Genomic DNA, 24,177 nt, shown 5'->3' with positions numbered 1-24,177 from the left:
TCCTCACAACAGGAAGGTTGAACCAAGCTACTTAGTAAACTTAAAGAGAATATGTTTACTTAGTGGTTTAGTGATATAGATAAATTTAATAAACACGGCATTTTGTAGCTCCTTCTCACTTCATGCTTCTTTGCGTTAGAATGCGCCTATAGCTTATTTTCCTTTAGCTGTTGCCATGGTAATAACACTACCTTAATAAAATTACATTGATTAAAGGTGGCACTAACAATCAGTAGATTAATATTCTAAAAAATCGGGTAAATAATTTTAAGACAAATTTTTATGGGTATGTGTATAATTTAAAACTTGATTGCCAATTATATCCCGTAGGATACAGCAGTTTAAATTATATTTGGCACACATAAAGAAAAGGTTTGCATATTACTCTCATATAGTAATGGAAGGAAAATGTGGATGTAACGAACTAAAAAATAAGCAAAGCATATATAAATAGCAAATGTCTGTGCTTTCAACAACAAACATGATATTGGAACCATATCTGATACAACAAACATGTGTAGATGGAGGAATTGTCCTGTTGAAAAAATATAATTATATCAGGTTGCAACATGTGCATGCTAGGTAGCATACAGTATTTTCCAGTATGTGGATATATTGCTGGGAAGTCAAATTCTCTTCAATTTTACACAGAGTTCCTCCTCATATCCTGGAAATCCATCCCCGAACAGCAACAGAAATATGTCAACTGCGTTGTATTCATGTTACATATTCTGGTTGGAACGTTGTGGACCTAATAGGACGAAATACCTGAATAGGCCCATGACTGATTTGTGAGAAAGTATTTTTAATATGAAAATATTACATTTTCCCATGGATATTCATAATATTTTTGTCAAAACGCGATGTGAGCTATTCTATGTTCATGATCCAACATGGTATTTATATGTGCAGGGAAGATGAAAAATTTTCCTGGAATATTATATAGGCTAATACAAGAGAAACAAACAACATGTTTTAAACATTTCAGTGCAAAATAGACCCAATGTTTTATTTCTAAGTAATTGATTAACTAGCGGACTTACTCGTGTTAATTCTGTAAGTCTGTGCGGCTTACAGCTGTTTCGGTGCTTCATCACACCATCCTCAGAGCCTACTAGATCTCGGCGTCATCTCGAACTTCTCTGCCTGTTGTGTGGGTGCGTTTGATTGTTGAAAAGTGTTGAAAAGTGGAGTCAAATAGTGTGTGTGTGTGTGTGTGTGTGTGTGTGTGTGTGTGTGTGTGTGTGTGTGTGTGTGTGTGTTGTGTGTTGTGTGTTGTGTGTGTGTTTTTTTTTGGTTTTTTTTTTTATTTCATCATACAACATGTTCCATTACACAGCGTAATACTACATGCCTTGGTTTTCTTATTAGGTTTTTATAAATATTTTTCTTATTTATATACTATGCAGTAATAATAGTTAATGTTCGGGATGTTTGGCCAGTTTTATAGTTCATATTCATAGATAATAACTATTGTTTTTGTCAAAAAACAAATAAATAAATAAATAAAGAGAAAATAAAAAAAGAAAAATAAACATATCCGTTATCTTATCATTTGAAAATGTATCACTATAGGCAACAATAGCCCATACTTAAAAAAAAAAAATACAAAGATACTGCTACAGATAGACAATGCATACTTAATTCACCATTAAGCTCTAATTCATGTCATCACCTCCTCTTTCACTCACTTCTACCCTCATTCATCTCCACCCATAGAATACACCGATACACAACACATAAGATAGAAGCCTCATGACCACTGCAATGAAGCATCTCTCTTCAAAATGTTCGTACAGATTGTTTAAAATGTGATAGTTTTTAACATACCGATATCTTGACACTTAACATTGTAACACTTATACCCTTATAAATTCTCTAACTCAATAGCATTAATAAATTTTCGATATTCATTCATGAACTTTCCTATTAGTTGCATTTTATTTGCAGGCCATGTTCCTCCCTTTTGAATTATGTTTCTTTTTAGTTTCTGTCCTCGTCGAGTTTGTTACAGTCATATAGGATGTGGTTAACTGTTTGCTCCCCTCCTCTACAGGAACAGGTTGAGTCTTCAGTGATGTGGAATCGTTGGTAGTATGCTCTTAGTCGTCCATGTCCTGTTAACATTGTAGTGAGGTTTGGTGTCAGTGTTATCCTTAGTTTAAGTCTTTTTGCGACTGTAGGAAAGTATTGTCTGGTTTCTTCTCCTTTCGTGGTGTTTCTCCATTCATTTTCCCATTTTGCTATACTTTCCTCTCGCAATATTTTCTGGATGGTACTTTTTGGGACCTTTTTGTAGCACTCCAACCCTTCTAGTACTGTTGCCCTTTTTGCCAGTTTGTCGGCCATTTCATTCCCTTGTATCCCTATGTGAGCCTTAACCCATCCTATATCTATTGTCCAGTTTTGTTTGCTTAGTATTCTGATTTTCTCCCTAATTGATTCTATTAATTGATTATGGTTTTTAGTGTTCTGTAGTGAATCTAGTGTAACTTTACTGTCTGTGTATATTGCTGCATTTTTAGGGCTGTTCAACATTAGATCTATTGTCTCAATTTTTTCCATTGCCTTCAGGATTGCTAGCTGCTCTGCCTGATTGTTGGAACAATGTTTGTCTAATTTGTACTGTAGCTGATGTACTATTTCATTGTGGATGAATATTGCTATTCCAGAGCCTACCCCTTGTTCTGTTCTGCTTCCATCCGTATATACTTCAACAGTGTAATTCTTCTTTGGGTTTGCCTCCTGTATTGTAGGAAAGTCCGCTGGGTGAGGCCATTTCTTGTAATTTAATGGGATATCCACTTGCCATTCTGAGCTTTGTTTCATTATTTTGTACTCGTCAGCGATTTCTCGTAGTTTGTAAATGATGGGTGTCAGTCCTGTCAATACGCAGAGAGCTTCAGTGAAAGTGGTGCGAAATGCTTTAGCTATTTTTATATTTATTAATCTTTGCACTCTTATGTACTTCGTGCAGTTGTATTTCCTGTTAAGTGCTTCTATCCACACCGGTGCTGCATAGGATAACAATGGTAGGATTGCACCTTTGTATATCGTTTTTAGAGCTTGATGTTGAAGACCCCAGTTCAGCTTGGCTGATTTGGATAATGCATGTATTAATTTAGTAGTTTTCTCCGTAACGTGCTGTATGTGGTCATTGAAGTTGAAGTTCTGATCAATAATTATTCCTAAATATTTTATTCTTTCCACTTGCTCTATTGCTTTGTTGTTGAGGTAAATATTTATGTTTCTTCCGTCTTTGCGTTTTCTGTTGATCAGCAGAGCTTTTGTCTTTTGCTCATTGAACCTGATTTTGTTGTTCTTGGCCCAGTACTCGATTTTTTTTAGTTCTACATTAGCATAATTTTCCGCCTCCAGAGTGCTTGTACCTTTTGTTATTACTAGTAGATCATCGGCAAATGCTACCACTTTTGTGTGTCTTGTGTAATTTAAATTGAGTAGCGAATTGTACTGTAAATTCCAAAATCCAGGTCCACTGCAGGATCCTTGGGGGCAGCCCTTGCTTACTTTCCTCTCAATTTTAATGTTGTTAACTGCCAAGACTGCAGTTCGCTGACTGAAGTAGTTTCTTGTAAGATTATACAAATTGCTTGGACAGTTGAAATCTCTCAGGCTCTTCAGTATACTAGCCCACCAGGCTGCATCGAAGGCTCCCTATACATCGAGACTTATCAACACCACACTCTGGCCGCTTCTTAAGTTTTCTTCAACGTAGCCTTTGACTGCCATTGCTGCATCTGTAGTACTTTTTTGTGGTGTAAAGCCATATTGACTATCGTTAACTAAATTTTTTGTGTACACATGATGAGATATTCTACTGATTAAAAGTTTCTCTAGCACTTTCCCTGCTGTGTTCAATAAACTGATCGGGCGATATTTTCTGACCTCTGAGATTTTTTCGTTTCCTGGCTTCACTATAGGTATTAATGTAGCTCTCTTCCATTGCTCAGGGAAATTACCAATTCTTAGACAGCTGTTATAAATGGCAGTCATATATTTCGGAAAGCTTTCAAAGACTTTAAGTAAGATCTTACTAGTGATTCCATCTTCTCCAGGTGTTTTCCTTGGATCCATTCTTTCTAAGATGTCTTTTACTTCTCCCTGTGTGAATTCTCGGTCGTTCTGAGTTGCTATGTAATTGAGGTTTTCTGTTCTTACAAGTTTGTGATATTCATTGTCCTCAATTTCCTTGTCTTCTGGAACGAAGTAATCCAGCATATAGTTCATTGTCTCTTTAAGATCTTGTGTAGCTGTGCCGTCGGGTTTCGTTAGAGTAGTCAGATGTGGGGAGCTTCTTGTTTTTCCTGTTGCTAAACGATAAACTGCATTCCAGGGATTGTTTGATGATGTGAGATTGCAATACTGTTTCCATGATTCTATTTTTTCTTTTTTTATGGTTTTCTCATACTTCTTCTTTTCTTCCATATATTGCGTTTTTCGCTGTTCTCTCAATTCCTGATTATTTTTTGTTTTTTGGTATCGTCGTCTTAGTGCATTTGTCTTTTTGCGCATAATTGTCAGATCAGTGGTCCACCAGGGGAGCGATTTTCTCTTATTTATTTTATTTGTTGGTTTAGAGACTCTAAAACATTTTTTGCATTCTTTGCTAACGTTTTCTTCAAACTGTTGAACTATTTTTTCAGAGTCTGTTTCTGTGCTAGTCAGTCTACTCAGTTCCTCGTCTATTTCTTCTGTTGTTATGTTATTTGTTAACATTATTACGTTTTGAGACAGTTCCCTTTTTATGACCTTACTAAATTCTTCCAACTTTTCTTCATTAAAGATATATTTTGTACCATAGAATTTGAGTTCTGTTATTTCATCTATACATTGTTTAATATTGTAGGTGATATAACGGTGATCTGAGCAGCTTTCTTCTCTTCCACATTCCCATTCTTTGAGTCTTTGCATTAATTTACTGTTGGTTATTGTTAAGTCGTTATTGCTCTTCCCATTTTTACTTTCGAATGTTGTGTTTTCGCTTTCCTCATTCATGATGTAAAGTTGTTTTGAGCTCAGATATTCTTCTATAATTCTTCCTCTGGGGTTCGTAATTGTGTCGTGCCATGTTTTGGATCTAGCATTACTATCCACGGCAATCAGTAGACCTGATCCTTTAGTGTAATCTATTATTTTATCCATCTTTCTCAGATCATTGTTGATATCAGTTTCCATGTCCATGTAAATGCTAGCTGCATAGAACCTTAGGTTTCCATAGATAATTTCTATAACTGCTGCATCTCCATCAGTCAGTTGGCTTATGAGAATCGCGTCGATATATCTATTTGCGATTAATATTGCAGCTCTGATTTTATTTTCTCCTTGACTCAGTATTTTAAAGTTTCTGGAGATTCCTGCTACCTTGTTCTTTATTATATATGGTTCCTGAATGAGGACTATATCTATTCCTTGGAGATTTATTATTTCCATTAAATTATCTGTTGCTGTTCTGGAGTGCTGTAAATTAATTTGTATGACATTTATTTGTGTATTTCTGACTTGAATTTTATTCGTCAGTTTGCTTTGGGTAAATGGTGTTCCAGGGCCTCCCATTTTAGTACTCCGTATTTTGTCTGTACTTCCTTATTATTGATTGCAAACCCGGGCAGTTTTTATCTAAAGATGAGTGATTTTCACATACTTTCTCATTCTTATTATATTTATTATGTGTGACGCAGGTGATACATTTCAGCTCATTTTGTGTTGCTTTGCATTCCTTCAATTTATGTGTTCCTGTACAAAGAGGGCAAGTTTCCTCTCCCTTACACTCCTCTGCTCTGTGGTTGAACTTGCTGCATTTAAAGCATCTGTTGATTTTTACATAATCCTCAACATTACATATCTGCCAACCAATCTTCAGTTTTCTTTGCACTATGTTTCTCCATGTTTCAGGATTCACTTCTGCTACCAAATGTCTCGTATTTCTTCTATTTGTCATTATAAATTTAGGTCTTATTGAATTTTCACTTACATTACGTTCTCCATTTTGTGAACTTATGATTTCAGCTGCATTTTCAATCGATATTTCCTCTGGGATATTGTAAATGATCACATTTGGATTACGTAGTTTGGGGACATTTACTTCCAGTTGTTGGCTGCACTTCTCTTCAATCGTTTTCCCCAGCAGCTCAATTTCACTCTTACTTCCGGACTCTATTATCAATCTCCCATCTCTTAGTGTTTTCAAGGAGTTTATGCCAACCTTCAGCTGAGTTGGGTTGATCTTTCGTTTCAGTATCACTTTCATTGCCTCAGTGGATTCATTCATTTTGGATTTTATGAGTATCTTGTATCTCTTGTCAATATTTTCTGTTCTATAGCCTCGGAGAGCAGCTCTATAATTTCTCTTGACATTAAGAGATTGCAAAACTTCCTCTGCTTCTCGTGTGTGTGTGTGTGTGTGTGTGTGTGTGTGTGTGTGTGTGTGTGTGTGTGTGTGTGTGTGTGTGTGTGTGTGTGTGTGTGTGTGTGTGTGTGTGTGTGTGTGTGTGTGTGTGTGTGTGTGTGTGTGTGTGTGTGTGTGTGTGTGTGTGTGTGTGTGTGTGTGTGTGTGTGTGTGTGTGTGTGTGTGTGTGTGTGTGTGTGTGTGTGTGTGTGTGTGTGTGTGTGTGTGTGTGTGTGTGTGTGTGTGTGTGTGTGTGTGTGTGTGTGTGTGTGTGTGTGTGTGTGTGTGTGTGTGTGTGTGTGTGTGTGTGTGTGTGTGTGTGTGTGTGTGTGTGTGTGTGTGTGTGTGTGTGTGTGTGTGTGTGTGTGTGTGTGTGTGTGTGTGTGTGTGTGTGTGTGTGTGTGTGTGTGTGTGTGTGTGTGTGTGTGTGTGTGTGTGTGTGTGTGTGTGTGTGTGTGTGTGTGTGTGTGTGTGTGTGTGTGTGTGTGTGTGTGTGTGTGTGTGTGTGTGTGTGTGTGTGTGTGTGTGTGTGTGTGTGTGTGTGTGTGTGTGTGTGTGTGTGTGTGTGTGTGTGTGTGTGTGTGTGTGTGTGTGTGTGTGTGTGTGTGTGTGTGTGTGTGTGTGTGTGTGTGTGTGTGTGTGTGTGTGTGTGTGTGTGTGTGTGTGTGTGTGTGTGTGTGTGTGTGTGTGTGTGTGTGTGTGTGTGTGTGTGTGTGTGTGTGTGTGTGTGTGTGTGTGTGTGTGTGTGTGTGTGTGTGTGTGTGTGTGTGTGTGTGTGTGTGTGTGTGTGTGTGTGTGTGTGTGTGTGTGTGTGTGTGTGTGTGTGTGTGTGTGTGTGTGTGTGTGTGTGTGTGTGTGTGTGTGTGTGTGTGTGTGTGTGTGTGTGTGTGTGTGTGTGTGTGTGTGTGTGTGTGTGTGTGTGTGTGTGTGTGTGTGTGTGTGTGTGTGTGTGTGTGTGTGTGTGTGTGTGTGTGTGTGTGTGTGTGTGTGTGTGTGTGTGTGTGTGTGTGTGTGTGTGTGTGTGTGTGTGTGTGTGTGTGTGTGTGTGTGTGTGTGTGTGTGTGTGTGTGTGTGTGTGTGTGTGTGTGTGTGTGTGTGTGTGTGTGTGTGTGTGTGTGTGTGTGTGTGTGTGTGTGTGTGTGTGTGTGTGTGTGTGTGTGTGTGTGTGTGTGTGTGTGTGTGTGTGTGTGTGTGTGTGTGTGTGTGTGTGTGTGTGTGTGTGTGTGTGTGTGTGTGTGTGTGTGTGTGTGTGTGTGTGTGTGTGTGTGTGTGTGTGTGTGTGTGTGTGTGTGTGTGTGTGTGTGTGTGTGTGTGTGTGTGTGTGTGTGTGTGTGTGTGTGTGTGTGTGTGTGTGTGTGTGTGTGTGTGTGTGTGTGTGTGTGTGTGTGTGTGTGTGTGTGTGTGTGTGTGTGTGTGTGTGTGTGTGTGTGTGTGTGTGTGTGTGTGTGTGTGTGTGTGTGTGTGTGTGTGTGTGTGTGTGTGTGTGTGTGTGTGTGTGTGTGTGTGTGTGTGTGTGTGTGTGTGTGTGTGTGTGTGTGTGTGTGTGTGTGTGTGTGTGTGTGTGTGTGTGTGTGTGTGTGTGTGTGTGTGTGTGTGTGTGTGTGTGTGTGTGTGTGTGTGTGTGTGTGTGTGTGTGTGTGTGTGTGTGTGTGTGTGTGTGTGTGTGTGTGTGTGTGTGTGTGTGTGTGTGTGTGTGTGTGTGTGTGTGTGTGTGTGTGTGTGTGTGTGTGTGTGTGTGTGTGTGTGTGTGTGTGTGTGTGTGTGTGTGTGTGTGTGTGTGTGTGTGTGTGTGTGTGTGTGTGTGTGTGTGTGTGTGTGTGTGTGTGTGTGTGTGTGTGTGTGTGTGTGTGTGTGTGTGTGTGTGTGTGTGTGTGTGTGTGTGTGTGTGTGTGTGTGTGTGTGTGTGTGTGTGTGTGTGTGTGTGTGTGTGTGTGTGTGTGTGTGTGTGTGTGTGTGTGTGTGTGTGTGTGTGTGTGTGTGTGTGTGTGTGTGTGTGTGTGTGTGTGTGTGTGTGTGTGTGTGTGTGTGTGTGTGTGTGTGTGTGTGTGTGTGTGTGTGTGTGTGTGTGTGTGTGTGTGTGTGTGTGTGTGTGTGTGTGTGTGTGTGTGTGTGTGTGTGTGTGTGTGTGTGTGTGTGTGTGTGTGTGTGTGTGTGTGTGTGTGTGTGTGTGTGTGTGTGTGTGTTTTTCATATTGTTCTAGTGTGTTGAGGTTTTGGTTCTTGGGTTGTATGTGTAGGATTTCCATGTCTGCATTTATGTTATTGTATGTATGGTTAGCATTGGTTATGTGATCAGCGTATGTAGATGTATTGTGTCCTCTGGTTATTGCTTTAATGTGTTCTTTGTAGCATGTTTGGAATGATCTGCCTGTCTGTCCAATGTAGAACTTGTCACAACTATTACATGTGAGTTTGTATACACCTGTGTGGTCGTATTTATTTGTTTGTGTTTTTTGTGTGTTGAGATGTCTTTGTAGTGTGTTTTCTGTTCTGTATGCTATGTTGTATTTCTGCTTTCTTAATGAAGATGCGATCTTATGTGTGCTTTTGTTTTCATATGTTAGTGTGGTGTATTTCTTGTGTGCTTGTGTTTGTGTTGTGTTTTTGTGTTTGTTAAGTTTTTGTTTTGTCTTTCTTATGATGTTGTCTATTATGTTTGGATTGTAACCGTTTTCTTGTGCTATGTATTTGATTGTGTTCACTTCTTCATTGTAGTGTTGTTGGCTCATGGGTATGTTGAGTAATCTGTGTACCATTGTCCTGAATGCAGCATGTTTTTGTTGTATGGGGTGGTTGGATGTGTTGTATAAGTGTGTGGTGGTGGTGGTTTGTTTTCTGCATATTTCGAAAGTGTGTTTGTTGTCAACTTTTGTTATGGTGATGTCTAGGAAATTTATGGAGTTGTTGTTTTCAAGTTCCAGTGTGTACCGTATTCAAGTTTTGGGTGTATTTTGTTTATGTATTTGTGTAGTTTGTGTATTTGTCTTTTCTTTCCTTTGTGTAGCATGCGTATGTCGTCTACATATCTGTGTCAGTATATTATGTTGTCTGCATATTTGTTGTGTTCATTGTTGAGTATGTATGTTTATTCTATGTTATGTAAAAATATCTCTCCTAATATGCTAGATATGGGTGATCCCATTGGTAATCCTTCTGTTTGGGTGTAATATTTGTTGTGTGTGAAATAGTTTTGCTTTGTTTTATTTCTGTCAGTTACATATTCCGTTATTCCCTAAAAGATTGTCTTTGGTTCGATTAGCTAGGTATATACCTGCAACTCAGAGTTAAAATACCTCCCTTCCCAGGACGACATGTGGAGTGGGGTATGCAGACATATTGCCAACATAATATCTCACAAAGTTCACTGCCACATTATTTCATAGGACAAAAGTTTTGTGAGCCAGTGTACATAACAATAAAATTATTAATTAACTCTAGTTCATAGTATTATTTTATTATATTCTTCTGTTGTTTTGTTACATAAACTACACATGATACATTTTTAACTACTTTTCAGGGTATGATGTTCCCAAACTATCACAGTATTTTGACTGGATCTCTGTGATGACATATGACTTCCATGGACACTGGGACAAACAAACTGGTCATGTGGCACCATTATTCTATTATCCTGGTGATACATATGATTACTTCAACGCAGTAAGTAACAAAATCATATTATTTCTCAATTTGCAACATACACCAATAAGAAGAGTTTCATATATTACATTATTGGCCCGAATATAGTACGACCTTCAATATAATACAGTTCTGAGGATGACTGACACGAAGTCGAAACTAGTCAACAAGGTAATTTATCTCTTAGTTTTCATTTTAACACTAGAAAGCAGCAGTTGGTGCTGTTGCTGCTGTAACTAAATTCTTAAGTAATATAATATGACTGTCACTTTGAAAATTTTATAAAGTAAAAAAAAACTTATAAATTTATAGCTATTTTCATGTTCAGTTGTTCAGTTATTATTATTATGTACACTTCTAGCCTTCTTTTTATTATTTTTCCTCGGACTGGTAATCCACGCACAAAATGTCATCCTCACTGCCATCCATGTTATTAGAAACACAACACTTTTTGAAACACTTGACAATTGACTCACTGCTAATCCTATTCAATGCTGTAATTATCCACTAGTACAGCAACTGCACTTTTTGCAATTTATTTCTTGGAGTCATAGGATGGTCTCCTAAAACGACCAGTCTTTATACTCTCTTGGCAGGTTTTCTTTAAATGTTCCTAAAATATTTATTAACAAGTCTAGGATGTCGTCCCTCCTGGGATAATAACTAAATTGATGTTCATTTCAGATACCTCTTCTTGATTTTGACACTTATGTGGCTACAACAAGAGTCGAGAATTATTATTATTATTATTATTATTATTATTATTATTATTATTATTATTATTATTATTGTTATTATTATTATTATTATCGTCATCATCGTCATCATCATCATCATCATCATCATCATCATCATCATCATTAGGTTTTACAATGTTCTAAACATGTTCCTGCATCCATTTTCAGAATTCTGTAGCTGTTTTCTATTCTTTTCTATTCTCCCATTCCCCATCTTAATTATAATAATAATCATCATCATCATCCTTGCATGTATTGGGCCTAGTAGCCCGTTATGGTCTCTTGCCAACGCTTGAACAGTCTGCCCAAAGATCTCTTGCCCACAGGATGGTAATTTAAAATTTGGCGTGGAATTCTAGAACGAGGCATTCTGATGACATGTGTAAATACTACGTACATTCCAAGTAGCAAAATTCTTTCTTTCTTTCGTTTCCAACTCTTGTCCTTTAACAATCGTGGGTCGTTACCCTTAATAATAATAATAATAATAATAATAATAATAATAATAATAATAATAACAACAGTAACAGTAGTAGTAGTAGTGGTAATGGCAGTCCATTGACATTTTTGTGTGATCTGTCTTAGCTCGTCACACCCTGAATTTATAACTTGTGTTGGGCAAGCCCTTGATCCCTTGTATCATCCCGCAGTACTCTTTATGAGTTTAATATGTAATACAAATTCACTGCCTATAGTGCACTCTGGTGGATAGTCTCTGACGAACTAACGCAGATCACACAAAAATGTCAGTGGGTCAACATGTTACTTATACTCTTACTGTTACTATTACTATTACTTTTACTGTTTACTCTTAATATTACTGTTACTCTTACTATTACTCTTACAGTTGTTGTTACTGTTACTATTACTGTTATTCTTACTCTTATCGTTACTATTACTGTTACTCTTACTGTTACTATTACTCTTACTGTTTACTCTTAATGTTACCGTTATTCTTACTATTACTCTTACAGTTGTTGTTACTGATTCTATAACTATTATTCTTACTGTTACTAGTACTATTACCGCACTCTTACTATTAACTACTATCACTACTACCACTAAAAAATACATCTTATCGGACGAATTGCATGGATCGGAAAAAGACAATCTTTGCTGTAATTATTATGTAACCGCGTTCACTACATCGTATCAGACTCATCGGCTCTCAGCAAATCCGTCCACGTTTCTCGGATGAGCAACTTTTCCGATGCGTGCGATCATGGCCTCCTTTAATAAGTCAATTTTAATTGCTCAACTGTTACCGTAAAGCGGGGTGACTTTGAACGCCGAGGTGACATTGAACAGTAATTTAGCGCCTTTCTAAATTAAATGCTGTACCCAATTGCGATAAAACTGTTTAAGTTGTTAATAAACTAGTTCAGTTCTTCGCAATAGGGTGCAGCATTTAATTTAGAAAGGCGTTAAATTACTGTTCAAAGTCACCTCGGCGTTCAAAGTCACCCCACTTTACGGTACTATTATGTTGTGCCATGTTCAGTGTCGCACCAAAATGGCAGACGGAAAACTTATTTCGCTTGTAGAAAATTGCGAACAATGATATAATTTAAGGCGTTCCCATTACAGTAATCAAGTCGTTTCTTACATATATATTATGTAACTAATATCTCTTTCGTGTTTTCTTCTTCAGTTAAGATGCATGAAGCAATCACAAATTCTTATTCACTAAAACTCATAATTAATAGACATAACCTGAAACCCCTCTGTTTTCAGCAATGTCAATATCGTACGAGGTCATGTTTTAAACAGCTGAGAGGGAATCTGATGAGGCAAAGAGATAGGGCCATTACAGTGAACGCACTGCACTTAAAATATCAATTGCGTGCGATTCATACGAGGAGTGCGATACGATGTAGTGAATGCTTACTTTTACTATTACTGTTACTCTTACTGTTACTGTTACTATCACTCTTACTCTTACTCTTATTCTTATTCTTATTCTTATTCTTATTGCTATTACTATTAATGTTGCTCTCACTCTGACTGTTATTATTATTATTGTTGTTATTATTATTATTATTATTATTATTATTATTATTATTATTATTAATTGATAGCATTCTTCTAGGTTACAGATGAGTTATAATTTGTGTTTACTTGTCGTGCTCACGTTCTCCAATTTACATAGGCCTACACAGTAGAGTCTCAATTACTCAATTATTCGTATTATATGGACCAAGGACAATCTGGATAAGAAAAAAATCAGGATAAATCGGAGGGTGAGAGGGCTACATATAATTTTTGATCCTGTATTTTTAAAGAGTCAAAGATCTACAGTAATGTAGAAATATGTTATTCACATACTACATAAGAGTTTTTATTCATACCGATAATACAGTATACATTGACTTTAAAAAAACTTTGTTTATTGTACAGTACAAATAGAATAACTTGACTTTAACTAATGTTCATTCTGCGCAGTTTAAAAAACACAAATTTTCTCAGTAGGCCTACCTACCATAGTAATTATCGAAACACAATAACTTTACCTTACATTTAAATACAGAATGGTATAGCTGTACCATAGTGAAATCAGTACAAGCAAAATTGCGTTTTTATCCGTTCACAGAACTTTTCAATAAATTACTGGCTTGAGAAAGGAGCAGACAGAAAGAAGATTATAATGGGCATGCCAATGTATGGACAGTCATTCAGCTTGGCAGATGCTAAAGAAAATGAACTTAATGCAAAAACATATGGTCCAGGACAAGCTGGAGAATTTACAAGAGCTGGAGGTTTCTTGGCTTATTATGAGGTAAGACTCAGTTTGAGCACTGCCTCTACAAGGCATAAATAACATATTTTTCTGTGTACATACTTCCTATTTCAAAAGCATAGGCCTACTTATTGTCTTTGTTTCTTTATTAATATCATCTAAACATTTAAGTGTGTACTAACACATCTAGTAACTTACCAGTAGTGTTCTACATCAAGTAACTTACCAGTAGTGTTCTACATCAAATAATATGGTTATGTTTCTCAATTGTATCATGTTTATTATTTAATCAATTCATTCAGACTGATATTTTATATCAGTTTTTGCTAAAAATTGTGCTTATTCCCTTATTTCTGAAATTATTTATTGCAATTCATCTTCTTACATTGAAACAATTTTACATGATTTTATAACATCGGCAGAAACGAAATACATGATCTTCTTGTTATTAAAGGTACCTAAATAAAAATTTATTGTGCTTGGAATATGCCAGCTTTCTTCATGAAATGCCTTTAGTTTTCGTAAAATCTTCCCCAGTTCGTCTTAACTGTTCCTACTCGAATATATTTTGCTTACCCTTTCAGATGTATAAGGTATCTAACAATTTATAAAACCGTTAAATGAACACAGAAACAATCTAATATATTGATTTTCTGGTAATTTAACACAGATATGTTATGCTGTAAAATCACAAGGATTTACTCCTGTTCGAGATCCAGAAGGCAGGATTGGTCCTTATGCTTATAAAGGAAATCAGTGGGTGTCCTATGATGATGTCTCTGACATCAGAAGGAAGGTATGTATTCAACATTTGAATTCGTTTATTATTTGAGCTTGATTTCTCGTTTTTCCTTCTGCCCTATTTCTTGAACTTCAGCTGATCACTATGGTTGAGCTTTTCAAAAGTTTATAAATACCTAGTTCAATATTAACACGTGAAAGTAATCAGCATATATTATACTCCTAAGTGATAAAGTGTTAAAAGTTGTGTAATCAAGATGTATGTTTTCAAAAGTTGTTACAATATAATAATAATATTTGTCAGAGACCAGTGTACAAGGCCTCGATATGACATCGTCAGGTTAGATAATATACACATACACTCACACATGCACAAACAAATAAATAAATATAGACAAATAAACAAATAATTATAAGCAAATAAACATACATAGGCAAATAAACAAAACGAACACCGAGAAATAAACAGAGTATGATGTATGTTAACACATTTATATAAGGACAAAAAAAAATAATTAAAATACAAAGAGAAAAATTAAAATATAAAGAAAGGGTTACATTTTTAAAATACAATATTTACCTTACATTCCATGAATTCATTAATTGAATAGAAAGATCTATTCAGCAACCATCTATGTATGCAGGACTTAAACCTATTTCTTGGCACCTTTCTCATCTCCATTAAATATACTGATGCCATTAAAAAGGTAAGTATTTGAGTTCACGCTCAATCTGCACCTTGTGTAATCTAATTTATCTTTATTTCTAGTGTTAAAGGAATGTACATTTTATCTAGGTTGATAAAGATCTATGTTGGATCTAAGAAAGATCAAGGTTCTCTAAATGAATAGATAGTAAACTGACATTACCTTTAATTCTGAAAATAGTGACCTACATGATTTCGTGGTATTTTTATTAAATATTACCCTCAGTGCTCTTTTTTGTAGTAATAAGATGCTATTGAATCCTGTTGCACTTCCCCATAATTATATGAATTTCATAGTTAATGTGAGATTCAAATAGTGCAAAATATACCTGTCTGAGAGTTTCTGTTGAGACCAATAGCCTTAACTTCCTAAAAACAAAAATTACCCTTGACAGTTTAGTAAATATGCTTTCTGTGTGTTTGTGCCATCCTAATTTTGGATCCAAATAAAAACCTAACAGTTTAACATAAGGTATTTCATTATCTAGTGTGTTGGGGAGGCCTAAGATTAGTTTCTGGATTTTTTCCTCATTAAGCATTACCTTGTTTGAGTGAAACCATTGCTTAGCTATGTTAAGATTATTCATCTGTGACTTTAACTGGTTAATATCTGAGTGAGATGTTATTAAGGTGGTACCGGTATCATCAGCATACATGATTAGATCTTGAGGCAGACTGAATGATAAATCATTTATTAATACAAGAAAGAGAAAAGAGCCTAATATGCTGTCTTGAGGAACTCCATTAGTGACAGGTCTCACATCAGACAGCTTATTTGATAGACTGTATTAACAATTTGTCTTCTATTTTTTAAATAAGATCTGATAAGGTTCAAACTTTCTCCTCTAATACCATAGTGTTGCAGCTTAGCTATTTAAAGATCGTAGAATACAATGGCGTATACTGGTTTAAGGACATGGGCTACCACTGACCCTATTATTACACAAAATATATTTTAAAGTCCCTATAATAAAATTCCTTACCTATTTATATATGAATTCCAGACGACTTGATTGGGACGAAAATAGTTTGATGACTTCGTCATTGAAATTACAGTTGGGCCGCTTGCGAAGTTTCTGTAGAAATGACTTTTCAATGGACATCAGTGCCAAGCCGGATAAACGTTCTTGTGTATGAGTTGATCTGCAGTAGGATTTTATTCTCTTCAATGCAGAAAATGTTCTTTCTACTGATGTTGACGTAGCTGGTATTGTCACAATTAATGTTGCCAATTTAAGGACTTCAGGAATAACTTGGTTCAGCTGGTTTTCATATATGGCAGATAATATTTCATGGATAGGTTTGTTCGAAAAATCAAAGACTTCTGCTGAATATATTACACTTAATTCATTTTTCAAACGTACTTGATCAAAGTGACTGTTATAGGACTGAAATAATTTGTTTAGTGCCTCATTCGGGAAGTTTTCTCTATAAGCAGAAAATTTTTGAGAATCTAGAAGATATGTGAACTGAAGCTTTCCATAATCAGAAAATATGTCAGTAATTTCCATGTGCATACGATCTAGTATGCTGTAGTACAGCTGCCTGTATTTCAATTCATCATCTCCTTTTCTTCGCTTTAATGGTGGTTCCATTGTATTGGCTGAAGAATTTTCATTTTCCATATTACTCCATATGGACGGAAACCCACTACGTCTGAACTCGAATATAGTATTTTTTAACTTTGATACCTCTTGCAAGCAGTATGCTATGTCTAGACTTTTTGTCTGAAGAATATTGTAGAGCACATCTGTATGTGCGAACACTCTAGCATTGACTTCAAGAAGAAATATATTCTGAAACTGTGTGAAAAAAATACAAATATCCTTGAGCCTGCACAATTACATCATCAACCCAGTTTTCTTCAGAGTCATTACAAATGATATTTTCAAAGAAAGCAGTCAGTTGTTCTCTGTATTCCTTTACTGTATTTACAGGCCAAGATGTAAAATTGCATCTAGTTGGTGCTACTTTTGGGAGTTTCTTTTTCATAAATTCTTGAGTTTTTCTGATCTTTTAGGAGATGATGAGAAAAATGCAGCTAAACCCGACAGTGTTTTGAAAAAAAATGCGGCATTCTGGAATGAATGAAGTAGTTTGTTGCAAAACTAAATTGAGAACATGGCTGTAACAATGGACAAATAGTGCTTGAGGATACTTTCCTTGAACTTTTGTTTTTAAGCCATTAATATTTCCCGCCATAACTGAAGCACCATCGTATGTCTGTGCAATTAACTTATTGCCGACATTGTATTCTGCTATAACACCTTCCACATGCTGAAACCAAGCAGCAGCAGTAGTTTTGCCCGAACTGACATTTGTGAATCCTATAAACCGTTCTTGAACATTGGCAGTACTATCGACGTATCTTAAAACAGTGGACAATTGACTCTGATTGAGCAGTCACTTGTTTCATCAACAACAATGGCCGCAAAAGGTGCTTCTTCTATTTCAGATTTTATGTTCTTTATCATAACCCAACTTATAGCAAATATTAAGTCATTATGAATTGCGGGAGAAGTACCACGAAATACTGTTGAACTCTCAAGATGATTGGCCAGTAAATGGTCAAATTCACTTAAGGAACTTAAATATTCAATATAATTTCCTCTATTGTCTGATTCCACACTCTCATTATGATCCCGAAAAGCCAATTCTTGTTTTCCTAGAAAGCAGACTGCGTTAATAAGACGCAGTAAAATCTCCCCATTTTTTTTTCCATAGGAGCATTGTGTTGGTTGATATGTAGAGCTTTTTGCTTATCTAGCTGTAAATCAATTCTTGTCTTCCCAAAGTTTGCAAAGTTCATGCTACTACAAATATGAGCTTTTGATTTGTCGTGTTTTAGGACTGCCGTTCGAAGGGAGTTGATATTAGAAAACCCTCTTTTGACCACACATTAGTTTCACGGCTAAATAACAAACATGGCCAGCAAAATAGTTTAGACAGTTTAGAACTACCACACAACCAATTCCACTTACCATATGATGTTGAAGTGAAATGGCGTGTGTACTCACGCTGTTTTTCTTTTACGTCCATGGACAAATTTAACTCAGGAGTTGGTCTTTCCATTTTCACAATTTCAACTTTCTCGTTGTATGTACGACAGTTAAAAGGCACTTTTAATAAACCTTCTATTACACAGTTATTTTCAACACAAACCTCTCCAGAAACTTGTTCTGCCATATTTTTCACAATATCACTTAATTGGGAAATTAAAAACTTAACAATTCACAATTAATATAACTCTTAGACACTCGAACAAATCACAAATTTAAAATACTGCACTGCAAGAACACAATTACATTCATGAGCTAGCGTGCTAAGCGTATTGTTGCTTCGCGCCTGCGAAGAAACCGATCACGAGAGCGGCAACTCACCCGCCTACACTGCACGATGGAAACAGAAGAGAGCGGGGGGATGGGCAGTTGTGCGACAGGACAGCGTGCGCGGTACGGTCACAGGCTACCTCACGTAGCAAGCGGTTTCTCCAGTGATGCCGCCTTGACAACTTGTTTCTTTTCGAGAGCAGAGAGCGCATATAAATCTAACAATTACTTTAATTTTAATTACTGTGGTAAAACTAATACGGTAATACAAAATTATTACATTATGTTATATTATAAACTTTTTCTTTTGTAATTTCCTTGGGCTACCACCGGTAGCCCCGGTAGTCCGCAAAATACGCCCCTGGTAGAATATGCAATCAAATGCTTTAGTAAGATCATACAGTGTTAAAGAGATATATTTGTTTGCTTTCAAATGCTGTAATGATTTCCTTGACCAGGTATTCCTGGGCTAACATGTAGATTTATTCTTTTGGAAAACGAACTGCCTAGGTGAGATAAGTTGGTGTTGGTCGAGCCATTCATTCATTTGCTTGCATAGGAGAGATTCAATAATTTTTTTAATAGTACTGGTATTTGCAAATATGCCAGTATAAATTCCTACCTTGGGACTAGGAGAGATGGCGGTGCATATCTTCTAATCACTAAATTGTTCACCAATATGCCTGGGTTAAATCCCAAATCTCTCTGCAGTGCATATGAAGAGAATTCATATGTCACTGTTGATAGTGATTCGTCTGTCAGACAGGGACGTTAAGCCTGGCAGATCCCTTGGTGCTATTTGACAGGAGTAGGCTACATGCCGGCACCGGGTTTCCCCTTCTCCCTTCCTCATCTTCATCATCATTACTCATTCCAGACACTACAATTACACATACACTCACCCTAGTACACGACATAACTCTCCACAGATACACATCATGTACAGCGTGGCCCGCTGAAATGGTGTACAACTAAAAAATGGGTCACAGTCCTGCCATATATCCTCAATATGCGGAACCTGAATCACGTAGAGTGAAGTGGGTAGGCATTGGATATATATATACACACACACGCGCGCACACGCACACGCACACACTCTCTCTCTCTCTCTCTCTCTCTCATTAACAAAAATATTGGTATGAAATTCAGAAGACAAAAAGAAATACCATTATATAGCAGATCATTTCGAGCAGTGAGTTTTTTTTTTTTTTTTTTTTTTTTTTTTCAGTATCAATTCACATTTCACCAAATGGTTGTTAAGTGGATTTGTGAAAAAGTTTGATTTTCCTTGAAATTATCTTGTACTTTTATACATTCCTCCACATTCTTATTACGTGTTTCAATTTTACAGGCACAGTACATAAAGAGAATGGATCTGGGTGGAGGTATGATCTGGGCCCTTGACTTGGATGACTTCAGAAACCGATGTGGGTGCGGTAAACATCCACTGCTTAAGACCATAAATAGTGAACTCCGTGGCCTTCAGGCTTCTACGTCAGACTGTACATAACTGGTATTCTAATATCATATCTTAGTTAGGGTTGTCATTGATATTGCTAAGACTGTCAGATATTAAGTAGATACGTACAGAAATTTTAGATGTTTGGTTAGGAGAATATACAGTAGACTCTAGAAGAAGTACCAAGTCTTTATTCAATCTGACCACTATGAAAACTTTAATTTTAAAATGCTCATAGTGTTCCCATCTAATACGCTGTTACGAATTGAAGTCAACAAATTTTGTGGTGCTCATTTATATAAAATAAAGAAGTTTATACATAATTTTACTATATAAGACGGGTATTATATGTTCACTTAGGTGCCTTGCTTCGCTTTAGGAAGAACAGTACGCAACATTCATCTGTTAATAATATATATAGGTTGATACAGAACAAAAAAAAAAAGGTAATGTGTATATATATATATATATATGGTACGGTATATTAAAAAAATACTTCGAATATATGATTTTAAAAATGATAAAAATTCAACAAACGAGTAAAAATAATTTCATAAACAATAAAGTAGTTGCAGGGGCGTATTCAGGGTGGATGGGGAAAAGAGGGCATGTGCTACACCGTAATTAAAAGTTCAGATTTGGAGAAAAAGAAAACAGGAAGTATTTCACTTCTTATCTATTCCCTGCTTTTGTATTTAACTGGGAGCTTTCATGCTGTTACAGAGCTAATGAAAATAGGTGTATTATGTATTGAGTCCCTCAATTTCTTAAATAAATTTGATTAAAGAAACTAAAGTGATAAATAGCCGGATGCATGCACAGCATTGGAGTGGAATCCCCAAGGAGCTAAGAAGGTGAGGGGACCAAGAGGGACATGGAGAAGAACGATTAATGAAGAGATGGGAAAGTGTGGGAAACCCTGGAGAGAAGTGAAGGCTACAGCAGCAAATCGTATCCGTTGGAAGGTACTCACTAAGGCCCCATGCTCCACGTAAGGATTGAAAGGATATACATACATACATGTATTGAGTACAAATGAAAGCATCAGCAGAAAGGAAAGGAAAGGAAACTCAGACATATAAGCTATAGAAGTGGAGGGGGGAAGGAATTGCAAAAAAAAAAAAAAAAAACCTAGTTGCCATGCCTTCTCACGGTAACATAATACCTGATTATGCCACTGGTTGTTTGTGGCATTTAAATACGAGTAACTAAAATATGCTGCTGCTGCATTTACTCCGGTGGAGGAGGTGAAACCACATTGCATTTCCAAAGGGTTCCTTCGCTACTGTTATGACTGCTATAAGTATAATAATCTATATTCTTAATATGTATTATTTATTCTCTTAAGCTTTAAATGACGTTTTTAAACTGTAAGTACATGTAATTTCTTTTAAAACACCCAAAAATATTATTAAGAAAATTAAATTACATTAAAAATATAAGGTTTTTAAGATTTTTCATGTCACTTAGCTTATGAGCTACGTCCTATTTGCCAGTTTTAGAATTTAATTTAGTTGTTGAAGTCAATTAAGAAACTTACACACAACAGCTATGATGTAATTTTAAAATTTTTATAGTGATCTCTGCAAAAGTAAAATAGAATATCGTCTTTCAGACTGTCAATTGACAACCCTAGCTTAATGTTCCTGAATTCATAGTGCATTCCACTGCTCACTGTTGCTGTCTGTGCTCTGCATTAAAATAAGTTTTTGGATGTGGAAATATTAGCTTATAGTCGCGCGAAATCAATTCACAGAAAGAATGTAATAACTTGTTGAAGGAATAACTTAAGACAAGTTATAAAGTATTGTATCAGATACATTATAATATAGCTGAATTCTAATTATATTGTAAAAGTAATTTTTGCATAATTTGGGATGAGGAAAAAAATTAATTTATTTCAATGAAATACTAGGAGATATTTATTTAATTTTCTGTTTAGGTACCAGTACCAAATTGTTGAGATATTATTTATTTTGAAATAATTTCTCTGCAATGAAGTTCAGGTTTTTGGAGCTCTCTTACGTGTATGGACAATGATTAATTTTTTACTTCAGAAATAGTTTCTAAAAATTAATTCTTAAAACGTATGAACAAGTAAAATGTACTGTTTTGCTTACTGACTTATTGTAAATACATCTACAGGCACTAACCTTTAGAAAAATCAAATATAAAGTAATGTGCTATTTTGTTAACCTAGTGAAAATATTCGTAATGAGAAAAAGTACATTATTTTTCACGCACATCATTTACATTATCATTTCCATACACAGTATGTAACTCCAATGTCTTAATGTCGCTGCCTATCTTTAAGTGTGGTGCCATTGCATTTTTGAAAAATGACTTTTTAATGCTGAGCAAAGTGGAATGCAATGTTGCGTGCCTCTATGACAAAGAAGCTTTTGGGATAGAGAATTTGTGAATATGCAGTAATTTACTGTAATAAAGTATTTTTTAAAAAGTATTATTATTATTACATCCTTTCAAATCCTCTCTAATCACCTATGAAAAGAACAATTTAATGAATACTTTAACACTTATTAGTTCATCAGTGATTATAAGTTATTTAATTAAATAAATAGGCCTACTGGTAATGACTTCGGTGTGTTAACATTTTAAATCATGTTGTTGTTTTACCTGAGTAACTAATTTCGATGTTATTTGCATCTAAGATTCAGAAGATGATGCAAATAGCATCGAAACTAGACAGTCAGGTAAAATAATAACACGATTTAAAATGTTAACACAGTGAAGTCGTTATTTATTTAATTAAATAACTTAATAGTTCATCAGTAAACATTTAAATTCATCATTATTGACTTACATTCACGTGCAATTTGATTAGGCCTACAGTACTATACTTGTTTTTTTGAAAGATAGGACATGACAGTTTAGCGGTCGAGCTTGGAACTACAGTGCCATGTTGCCAATATGGATTACCTCGCTGCCAGCTGATGGAAGCTAGCAATTGTCGTTAAGATGGCTCATGTTAAAACATTAATTCTTTGATGGGCGATCATAAGAGTACAAGTCAAAAAACCTTATTTTACAGGTGAGCAAAAAAACTGTTTAACATCGTACATGATTTTGAAGATACTGTTATGTGTATCAGAGAATGCGGTGTTCTACAGCAGGTTTTGACTTGTACTCTTTTTACCAGACATAGATATCGAGCTGATGATGACAAAACCGTACATATCTCAATTTCGCCAAAAATTGACTTGTACTCTTATGATCGCCCATCAAAGAATTGACAGTTGACGTGAAGGTAAAAAAACAATACATAAATCGACAGAGAATCAAAGACGAAACGTACCAATGCTAACATTATGTGCACAATAAATGTCGCCAAGAGAGCTATTAAGCACTCGCCATGTGGGAACGGTAAGTTTGGCAACTCAACCGTTGTTACCATAGCAACAGGCCTACCACGCTATGTGACATTCAGTTGTTTTTCCGATCGCAACGCTCCTGTCATGTCCCATCTTTCAAAAAAACAAGTACCGGTATAGTTAATAATCTCGACAGTGAGTAACTTAATGATCCAGTACTTCCTAATAATGTAAGCTATATATATACATATATATATATATATATATATATATATATATATATATATATATATTCGTAACTATATTTACAACTGCTCAAATAACTGTACATTCACACAAATACAGTGTCAATAAAATATTAAAAACGATTATTCGCAATTAAAACCACGTTTATTATCTATATATTATATATTTAAATTTAGCAATATTTTCAATGCTGATTTTTTTTAGGGAGAAGTACATCATCCTCATTCAATACATTCCTATTGCCTGCTCGAGTGCTCAACAAAATAAGTCACTTTCCATGAATTTTTTTATTCCTACAACCAAACTATTATAAGGTCTTTGAACTAAACCCACTCCATGAAGAACAAAATAAAAACATTCTCTTTCATTGCTATCCGAAAAAATTGAAAACACGTGTTAACAAAATATAAATATTAGGCTCTAAACTCTCAAAATAGGTCACAGTGGGCACAGAGACCATAAAATCGCTTCCAAATGTTCATATTTGATACAAAACGTGAAGATATTTAACTAGTTTCAGTTTATCACTACAGGAAGAAATAGGATTTAGCCTAAAATCCAAGATCTATAAAAAATAGTAATAATCTATACTGTACAGATATCATTCGTAAAATTTAAATCATTTAGTATTACATGAATTTCATTAATTTGTATCGATAGTTGAAAGATATTATTGAAAGTATGTCTTATCAACAATTTTAACATCGAATTTTCAATGTTGTTGTGGTATAATGATTGAGAGACCACTAAGCAGAAAGGTTCCTGGATCGAATTCACCTCAAGCCAAGGTAAGTAAAATTAATTAATTGTGTAAAAAATATAAACTGAAGAGAAGGAAAATATGAA

At 35.6% G+C, this 24,177-nt stretch overlaps 1 protein-coding gene across 1 annotated transcript in view; it reads left to right on the top strand.

Moving 5' to 3' along the window:
- Cht10 (Chitinase 10) overlaps positions 1-20,687 on the top strand; it is a 178,385-nt gene extending 157,698 nt beyond the window's left edge. Inside the window, exons 43-46 of the mRNA XM_069822742.1 lie at positions 9,923-10,065; positions 13,372-13,557; positions 14,189-14,314; positions 19,646-20,687. Of these exons, the coding sequence (XP_069678843.1) occupies positions 9,923-10,065; positions 13,372-13,557; positions 14,189-14,314; positions 19,646-19,804 (614 nt within the window). The 3' untranslated portion in view covers positions 19,805-20,687. The remainder of the gene's footprint in view (positions 1-9,922; positions 10,066-13,371; positions 13,558-14,188; positions 14,315-19,645) is intronic.
- The last annotated feature ends 3,490 nt before the right edge of the window (positions 20,688-24,177 follow it).

This window comes from Periplaneta americana, chromosome 1, assembly GCF_040183065.1.
Source record: "Periplaneta americana isolate PAMFEO1 chromosome 1, P.americana_PAMFEO1_priV1, whole genome shotgun sequence".
In the NCBI taxonomy this organism is placed as follows: domain Eukaryota; kingdom Metazoa; phylum Arthropoda; class Insecta; order Blattodea; family Blattidae; genus Periplaneta; species Periplaneta americana.
The sequence above is the reverse complement of the archived record's forward strand: the minus strand, read 5'-3'. Positions and strand labels throughout refer to the sequence as shown.